The following is a 10379-nucleotide window of genomic DNA, read 5'->3' on the forward strand; positions in this document are numbered from 1 at the left end:
AGGTGATCATCTCATTTGGTTTTGAGATAAATTTGGTCGATGATTGTATATACCACAAGTTCAGTGGGAGCAAGTATATTTTTCTGATTTTATATGTCAATTACATATTGCTTGCCAGCAATGATATAGGCTTATTGCACGAAACCAAGAGATTTCTAGCAAAGAATTTTGAGATGAAAGATCTTGGTGACGCCTCTTTTGTATTAAGAATTCAGATACATCGAGATCGTTCTCGGGGTATTCTTGGATTATCACAAAAGAGTTATATCGAAAAGGTACTTAAAAGATATGGCATGCAAGATTGTAAACCAAGTGACACCCCTGTGGCTAAAGGAGACAAGTTCAGCTTAAATCAATGCCCTAAAAATGACTTGAAAATTAAAGAAATGCAGAAGATTCCTTATTCCTCAGCTATAGGGAGTCTGATGTATGCTCAGGTTTGTACGTATCCGGATATAGCGTACATTGTTGGAATGCTAGGGAGATATTTAAGTAACCCGGGAATGGATCATTGGAAAGCAGCCAAACGGGTCATGCGGTATTTACAAAAAACAAAAGACTACATGCTCACATACAGAAGATCGGATCAGCTGGAGATCATCGGTTATTCTAATTCCAATTTCACGGGATGCCAAGATAGTAGGAGATCCACTTCAGGCTATATTTACCTGCTTGCTGGAGGTGCTATTTCCTGGAAGAGTGCTAAGCAGACACTCATAGCTACTTCCACCATGGCAGCGGAGTTTATAGCGTGTTATGATACATCAAATCATGGAATATGGCTACGTAATTTTATCACTGGGCTGCGCATTGTGGACAATATAGAAAGACCACTTAAGATATTTTGTGACAATAAATCATTAGTGCTGTATTCTAATAACAATAGGAGCTCGACAAAGTAAAACACATAGAGATCAAATTCCTAGCTGTTAAAGAAAGAGTTCAGAGTGGACAGGTGTCAATAGAGCATATTGGGACAAACTTCATGGTTGCGGATCCGCTTACTAAGGGATTGATACCCAAGGTCTTTCATGAGCACACTACTCATTAAAGTTAAAGTTATTTTCAATTATAAAGTGATTTGGTTTATTATCTCTGAACTTGTTTAAAATAATCTCACTAAGGTATTAAGGTGGACCAGTTGGAAATAAGCATGTTATATATCACATTACATGTAATTTTCATGCTACACATCCATGCTTGATCCATGTCATTCGGTTATATTGATATACGTGACCATTGATGGGTTTAGCTACGTGAAAGTAGCGAAAGCCGCTTTGATCCTATGTTGATATGATTGATGGATGGGATTGTTTGGGGATACATTCGGTAATGATAGCAAAATTCTGAGTGCTCATAAGGTTATGTTTAATGCATAATTATAAGGTGACACATATAACCCAAGTGGGAGATTGTAAGGATTTTTTTAATCAATAGATGGGCTTACATGTGTAAATAATTGTGTGTTAAATTATAGGCTATCGAATTCGGTTGAGCCCAAGTAAAGTGATCTAATAAGGCTTCAGTTTTGGGCTTTAATGTATCCAATTAAAGTGTAGGTTTACATATGTGTAGAGACCGGGCCCAAGTCCTAAGTCTATGATGGGCCGAATTAGGTCAAAGGGTGTTCCTATATAAATAGGTTATGGTCCCCAGATCACACGCACGTATTATTCATTCTCTACTGCATTCCATCACAGAGAGGAAAAAGGAGACTGCGTGTAGATTTGGAAGACTATACCACGAAATTCATTATTGCATTAACCATGAATGATTCAGGTACGCTTCCGCTTTAATTCTTGTATTTCTTGATGATTTAACATGAAAGATCCGATAATTTAAAAGCATTAAATTATCCAACATTAAGTACAAAAAAGAAGTTGAGATTTTGTGTGTTGTTCCAGAATGACTAGTTTATCTAAAGTGTATGATTTTCATTATTCACAAAGATATAAGGAAATCTAACATGCGCTATATTGGGATGATAAAGACGCGAAAGAAGGGCAACTTCCGACTTGAATTGTTGTTCAAGTAAAGTTCTAGCTTCCTCATTATGAGCTGGAATTCTCACCATTTTTACAGCAACTGCTCTCTGCTTAGAATTTCTCTGTAAATTCTACTATGTGCACTAGAAGTAAACTTATTGCCTATAAATAACTGAGAAAGATCAGCCGTCCATTCCTCTTGATCTTCAAATGCTTCCCAAATCTCAACATTCTCAGAATCCAATATCATTGACCAAGATTCCAAATTGTCAAATCTCCTCCATATTATCTGCATCATTGCTTAACTGTGTTCTTGAAGTAGAAGGAATTGATAAAGATTTGCTCTTCGACCTGCGCAGTCGAAACGGATTGAAACACGAGGTAGTCATTGAATATAAGAACAAATCTTGTATAGTGACTATAGTCATGCCAGTTTTTAATAATTACCAACAAAATCAAACACCCCTATCAATAAGAAACCACAAGATTTTAAAATACTTCATAATTTCTTTTGTCTCAAAATAAATATTTTTCAAAATACAAGAATAATAATCTGAAAAAATAAAATTAATACCATAAATGACACTATTGCAAGATCAAGTCACACTGCTCACACTGCAAAAACATACATAATAGAGGTGAAAATATGTAGAGAAAAGTAATGAAGCACAGATTTGCGGAAGGTCCTCTATTGCGACGATCCAATTTAAAAATCCAAAAAAAAAAACCAGTGAAAAAAAAAACCTTATTAATGAAGTGAAGGAGAAACAATCTCCAGATTCTCCATTGATTCAAATCGTCGATGCTGACACTTTTTTCCTAAATTTCACATGGAATCTGCAGAACATATAGACGAATATAATCGACAGAAATAGATGGAAATCTTGGGGATGAACTGTTGGAGACAACTTATAAAAAAAGGGCTATGTAAGGACTAGTTTTTGATATATTTGTTTGACTAGTTTTAACCCGCAAGAACGTGATCAAAACACAATTTATATGAATGGAAATTTGGACAGAGTTTCAGTATAACGATTACACAAAACAATGATTAAAAAGAAGTAGAAATAGAGAAAAATCCAAGGCGAGACATTATCTCTTTCCTTAAGACAAATTGCCCCGTTACGATACTCACGGTGAATGACACTTGTCTCCTAAAATACAATGGATTCACAACTTGTGGTAGCAGCACTTCAAACCACAAGAAACCGACGAACTTTTGATAGAATTTCTCCTCTACAAAGGAAATGCATGAAAATGCTATGGAATTAGAAAGGAGATAATTGTAAGAGGAGAATGAATGCTCAATACAATTGGTGTACCCAAAACTATGTCCATAGGGTCCTATTTATAGATGTAGAAAGTGTGCAAATGAAGTAGTGTGGGCCAAAACATTCATCCTTTCGAAAAGTTACAACATTTCATTTCTTCCAACTTTGGTCCACAATTTCTCATTCATCCGGAATTGGTTTCGAGATTCCAAATATAACACGACGATCTACTCGACGAGAAGAATAAATTGATCTATTTTTTTTTGTAATTTAACCATCAGATGAAGTCCAAATATTTGGTCAAAGTTGACACGTAGTCACACCTTTTCATTTTCCACTTTTACACACATTTTCATTTTCTAATTTTTGGTTAATTATTTGAACCAATTCCTACATGAACCTGTGGTGAAATCGACAGAGAATAGATGGAAATCTTGGGGACGGAATCATGGAAATCTTGGGGATGAATCTGTGGTGAAATCAACAGGAAGAGATGAAAAAGAATAGGAATGAATCGGCCAGAAGAGAGGTGGAGACGTGATTCAATGAGAGAGAAAATAGGTTAGAAAATGTGGCACCGGTGGTAAAATGTTGAGCATCTTGGGCTTCTTAGTGGGCCTTTAAAGAATGCTATTGTATTAGGTTTAAATAAAATTTTATTTTATTTTGTAGCATTATAGGTAAGAATGCTATCTTTAAATGTTAGAAAAGGTACAAAATGTTGTAGTGTTTATAAGAGATTGTCCTATATAGAATAATGAACAAAAAGAAAAAGTAAGAGGTGAGACAAACATTGCCACTGGATCTAGTTATGATTTGAGTGAGGTTCATTTCATTTACATAAATGATTGCTTGATTCTTGTGCATTGTTTACTGTTACACCTCATTATATATGGTATGTACATTTACATGAATTTAAGTGTGACCATGTTACTGTGTATAATGTGCTGAATGTATAAACATTGAGATTGCTATTTTAAGGTTTAACACTCTGTATTTTCACTCTAGTAGGCACACTTGCAGTAAGTGGGCCAACTAGTATAATATTGAGTAGATGTTTGAGGGTGCATTGGTGATATGTACTGGGATGTGAAGAAATGATATTTAAAATCACTAGTTGGATGGCCCATTTATATGGATTAACCCAGTTCCTCTTTGACCTATTTAATTGGCTGCCCTAGTTATATAACCTTTGTGGTTTGATCATGTGTAATAAAGCAAGAAAAGAGAGACAGCTTGGGACGTCAGTTTGGCTCTTTGGCTCGGGCCGTCCCCTAGATCGACTCGAAAAAAGTCCAAGTCGGCCCAACTCAAGGCTCAATATAACCAAGCCCAAGTGAGCTCTCGACGAGCCACACAGGGCAGCTCATGTCACAAGCCATTTTCGGCCCGTCAAAAGTCGACTCTTTAAAAAATGAGAAAAAAAAGGGAGAAAAAAGTGAAGCTACACATAGCCACCTTTTACAAGTAACAACACTAGCAATAGTGTTGTTGCCTTTTTTGGGTAGCTACACACTGCCTGCACGACAACTAATTTTATTGGGGAAAAAAAAAAGATAAGTGAGTTGGCGTCAAGCCTAGATTTTTTGGTCAACCCAAAATAGTCCGAACCATTTTTATTTGAATCGAGCAAAAGCCTCGACTCACTAGCCGACTCAGCTCAGCTCGTTAACATCTCTAGTCGTTTAGAGGCGAAGGTAGTGGGGGGCAATAGCCCAATACTGTCCCCCAGCCCATATAAATTTCTAAGAAAAGTTTTTAGAATTTTGGCCAATTATTAACATTAGTCTATCTTTAATTTAAATCTCAATCCAAGTCTAATGCTCAATTATTCAAATTGTCTCAAAGACGATACAATTATTAATTACTCTTTTTAAGACATTCGTAAAATGTGAATATTTTATTGTCAAATTAGATATTCTATTTAATAGACGTTTGGCTAAAATTTACTTATAATTATTAAGTAAATTTTATTATAGATAATTTGTATTGTTTAGATCTAAAAGTAAATTATTTATTTTAATAGTTAGAGGCACTACGTATTTTCTAAATTACGTATGTTTTCATTCATTAATAATTCATATTTATAGAAAAAAATAATAAATTTTTGTTTTGACCTTAAAGTAGATATTTAGATCAAAATAAATAACTTACTATATATTTGATATTGACAATAAAAAGAATATTTGTTAAAACTTTTAATTATTTGGAAAAATCGGTTGTCAAAGTTACTCAAAGAATACTCTTTAAGTAATTTTTTAAATGTTCATTGGTGGATATGTGTTTTTGCTTAATTCTATCATGATTCGATTAGTTTATATTTTTTAAGGTAAGCATCGATTTTGCATTTGGTAAAAAAAATACAAAAATTTTGTGGAATATCTTAGTGTGAGACATCTAAACTTTTTTTATTTCATTGAGTGTCATATACTTTTTATCGTGAATATCACGAAAATAACTTTCGAAACTTGATTTCTTGTGGCGTAAGTTCATTCAAAAAAATTTAAATGTTAGCTCATCCTAAAATCTTTGCTCTTTCTTTCTCTTTGTGAGTATGAAGCCACCATCTTATTCTCTTTGTGTAATAAAATCTTTTGTGTTTATTCATATACTTGGGCAACAAATAGTGAATGTTCTTTGTGGGTTGAGCAATTGATTGTGTTGGGTTATCTAATCCTACGTCTTTAGGTGGAACACGGCGGCTCCAATGGTGACGGTTGCAGCTGATCAGTTATGGCGGGATACATTTGCATATGGATCTTTTCTATTTTTACGTTAATTTTTCTTGGGGGGTGATACAATTGCTGCGTGCGTGGAATCAGAAAAGGGAGAGCGGGGTGGAGAGATCAATTCTTAAATTCCATGTTTCTCGTACCATTTCTTTGCGAGTTATCAAAAATACATCCAAGTTATAATGTCAAAAAAATAGAGACATTGTAAAAGTAGGATAAAGCCCTATGTACAGGGCTTTTTTCACAGGGGTCTTATCGACCCCTCACATGGGGTCGGTCCCACGTGGGCTCCAATACAATAAAATAAAACAAAATAAAAAAACCCCGACCCCACCCCTTTTGAGAAACCCTGTAAGGGTTTTGTAATGTGCTGAGCCTGTACGCCCAGCACTGTCCGTAAAAGTATGTAACGTCCTTTAGTATTTGTGTAAAAATTACATACAAAGTAATTTGGGAGAAAAAAAATTTACATATACACCGCACCGATTGATGTCCTAATGTTAACAAAAATCAATATTTTTTATTGACCCCCTATTTTTTCCTATTTGTGTAAATTGCCCTCAATCATATTTGATATAGTGGTCCTTTAGCTTGAATTTTGATTGGTCTCTAGCCTAATAATCTACCTCAATACATGGGACGAATACACAGTGACCACCCTAATATAGGTTGAACCCCAACCTTGAGGGTCTCCTACCATCCCGCTCCTGAAGTATCGTGAGAGAGGTTAATCGCGGAATGTGCCTAACAGGCCAGAGAACAAGAGCTACCTGTACACTGGTGCCCACAATGACCACCCTAATATAAATTAGACGTGGGGTCGAGCTGCTTGGCGACCCCTAATTTTTACAATGCACCTGTTTTTTTTTTATCACCCATGTTATTATTATTCTCATCGGAGCAATTTGATGTGTGACTAACTAATAATAAACATTATTTGAATTTTTCATTAGTATTAATTTATACAAGATTATCTTTTAGTGGACATTAGTTTATTAAAATTTTATTCTGTGTACTTAATTTCTTTTTATTTCCAAAGTAAACTCAGTATATATCCCTAAATCATGGGAAATTCAAATCATACTTCCACCTCACGTTCAATCATTTTAGTTACCATAAAATTGCAGAAAAATAATTTGTTTGATGTGCTTGTTATTTGTATAAACTCCAAAGAATAATTTTTTAGATAGGTGTATTCTTCAACAATTGCTTGGTTCGCCGTACTTTTCATTTAGGGTCCTTTAGTTAGCATAAGTGAAAAATGCAAATCAATTCCATGTAAGTTAGAAAAGAAAAAACCATCAAAACCATAAGAATTTGATTTCCATGGAATTGGCCAGAAACACGCTTTAAGTATTTGTACCTTGAAATTCGAACTCAATTTTCACTTTCATATCAAACAGTCAAGATAGAAAATGAATTCTTCGAATGTGATATTTTCCCTGGAATATGACGCTATCAAATGGAACCTTAGTTTTATTTCAGCTGTCCACGGTACCAAGTTACCCAAAAAAAAAAAAAAAGAAAAAAGGGCATCTCAATAACTTGAACCTACACAGCGACATGGAATGCTTAAATGTAATATAAATTTGGTCATTCAAAAAAAGGGAGCCCTCTGAGGAATTCCTTTCCTTCGTCTTCTCAGTATGAAGTTTGCGCCATCTTTTGGCCTATGATTCTCTAAGCCATCTGTTGTCTGACTATTTTCTAAGCCAACATCTTCCGCTATACTCATCCTCTTGTAATCAAGAATAGTTTCTTCTTTGAGTCGATCTCCACATATGGCAGAAACCTGTAATAAACAAATATTTGTAGGACGACTACTACGAATAATACTATCACCATTGAATGAGGCTCATACATATTTCATCGTAGCAAGAAAAGAGAGAGACGACGACGAACCTTGCATGCAATGCTGCAATATAAACAGGAATCTGGCAAACTCCTCTTGCATATGATGCAACTGTGATCCTTTGAATTTTGTTGTGGTGATGATTGTTGACTCCTTTGCTTCAAGAACAACACTTTACTTTTATTTGTATTATATGCCTATAATCAATGCCATCAAAAGAAGAAGAGAAAGACTAAGTAAGAGAGCACAGTAACACCAAGCCATTGTAGACGAATATAAATTAGAGCTTTTTGGTTAATAAAATCATCTATTTGTATCACATATATCAAGAACGTGGTCAATTACTTATAAAAGAAATAATAAATTCAATTTGCATATTGCCTAATTTTATCTCTTTCTCAATTCTTTATAAGTCGCCACAAGTACACTTCGAATCTTGAAATCATTCTAAAATAAAACAGACTTTATACAAAATATAGATTATTTACATTATTTTTAGAATTAAAAGTGTTTATAGAAAATTTTGAAAAGGAAAACAACTCAATTTGAACTCTTCATTTCGCATATTTAATTAGTATATTCTTTATTGAATGCATATATAGCAATTCTATTCTTCATAGCTTAGTAATTGTAAAGAGTATTTCGTTGAAAACTTTCGAAGAAGTCTACTGTAAAACGTATTCACTATAAAAGACAAAGGGGCCTCATTTATATATAAATCACTCAACTGAGCTCGAGTGTTCTTATAACATTGATAAAAAGTGTTGAAACGATTTTTTTTTTTAATATATATTTTTTGTTAAACTTAAGATTATATGTATATGGACTTTTGCGAATAATACGTTATCGAATTGTTAATCAAAGTGTTATTTCTTATTTAAAAATTCTAGATTCATTCAAAAAAATATAACAAAATATAACACGTATTTCATAATAAAAATACATAAATAATCCTAAAATGCTTAAAAACTAGTAAGAGTTGCATAATTACCTGTATGTTTGAACAGTCGAAGAGTTTGCACAAATCTTGCCTTCTTATAACTTCACAGTACATATATCTCCTAATCTTAAAAAGATGGGGAAAAAAATTCATCAATTTCAAATTAAATTCCAAAGAAGAAAATTAATTACATGACTAAATTAATTAGCAAGAGATGTAACCAATAAAACCTTAACATAATTGTGTAGAGCATGAGTCAAAACACAATTACAACATATAGGTTTTTTACAGTCAATACAGAAGTGATCCAATTCTTTCTTCTTATGCTCTGAATGAGTGAAGCAGACTCCGAAGTAAGTAGTATTGTATAGAATAATCAACCACGGTGGCACCTCCATGAAATTCTCCTGCAAGAATTCTACTATAATTCATAATTTTTTTTACTATAATTCATAATTTGAACACATTTGATTAATATAACATATACTCAATTGAAATTGGGAAAACAACAAAATATAAATAAAAAATTTACTTGGCTCTTGAGTTGTTCTAGGCTTCTTGTTAATCTTTACCATCCAAGAGTCTCCAACAATATGTCTTACTTATATATAGATGTTGGCTAGTATCCAATATATCTAAAATTCTTGCATGTGACTAAAGTAAATTCTTAGATAGTCTATGATTATTGGTTCAAGAGTAAATGGATAGACATCACTAGTGAAATAATTTTATCTAAGGAAGAATGAAGAAATATAATAAATGATAAAAACAAGTCTACAATATATTTTAAATTCCTTGGTATGGTAAACTGCAAGATATTTAATACAATAAATAATTGTACCATCTACCCTTCAGCCATAATTAGTTTGTGGATACTACATTTATTCTCCTATATAAATATGTGATGCTATGCTTTTATTGATGCTAACTCGAGAGAACTTGAATATCACACCCAACTATCAAAAGGTTATTCCTTTTGATAATATAACCACATTATTACTTGCCCAATAAAAGATGGGTCAATAAAGAAAGTCTGTTGCCTTTACAAAATTTCATCAGCATCTTAAATTTGAGACCTAGCAAATATTGGTTTTCCATTTAATGAGGTTGTTGAACTTTAATGGACACCTACATTTGTAATAAGAAACTTTATGACATTACCAATATTATGATTTCAATTTTTATGGCAGCAACATCTCATTATAAATAGGGATGTCGAATATTGCATAAATAATTTTTTGGGAATTATATTTAGGTGAACACTTCCACTTCTATTTAAGAGAAACTTTAGTGGGGCGATCGCATCATGTGGAGGGAGCAACTGTCCAATGTCGAGGTAGCTACCTCGACGGGTGGCCCACACACCTCAGGGTATGTGGTGGGCCACCCGTCGAGATGGGGCATCCTGATAGGGTGATCATCCGCCACATGGTGTGATCACCCTACACGAGTTGTGTGGTGGGCCACCTATTGAGGTGGCGCACTTTGATAGGACGGTCACATTGTCAAGTGGTGCGATCATCTTACTGAAGTTTCTCTCCTTCTATACGGTTTTAATTCACAAACAAATCATTCCTGGATGTTAAGCTTTCCATTTTA

General features: G+C 33.8%; 1 protein-coding gene across 4 annotated transcripts; it reads right to left on the reverse strand.

The window, feature by feature from the left end:
* Positions 1-7359: 7359 nt before the first annotated feature.
* On the reverse strand, positions 7360-9442 carry LOC111377461 (uncharacterized protein At3g50808-like). 4 transcript variants are annotated; one of them, XM_023000561.1, is made up of 5 exons: positions 9313-9442; positions 9011-9187; positions 8832-8906; positions 7891-7998; positions 7360-7780 (listed from the first exon to the last, which is right to left on the reverse strand). In XM_023000561.1, exons 2-5 carry the CDS (start codon positions 9176-9178, stop codon positions 7586-7588), a joined length of 546 nt encoding a protein of 181 aa, XP_022856329.1. In that variant the 5' UTR covers positions 9179-9187; positions 9313-9442; the 3' UTR covers positions 7360-7585. The 4 variants fall into 4 exon arrangements, with proteins under 4 accessions (XP_022856329.1, XP_022856331.1, XP_022856328.1 ...); XM_023000563.1 differs by having other exon boundaries at positions 8832-8901; positions 9313-9441; XM_023000560.1 differs by having other exon boundaries at positions 7891-8037; positions 9313-9439.
* Positions 9443-10379: the final 937 nt, after the last annotated feature.

The sequence above is a fragment of the Olea europaea genome, unplaced genomic scaffold (assembly GCF_002742605.1).
Source record: "Olea europaea var. sylvestris unplaced genomic scaffold, O_europaea_v1 scaffold1657, whole genome shotgun sequence".
Taxonomy (NCBI): Eukaryota; Viridiplantae; Streptophyta; class Magnoliopsida; order Lamiales; family Oleaceae; genus Olea; species Olea europaea.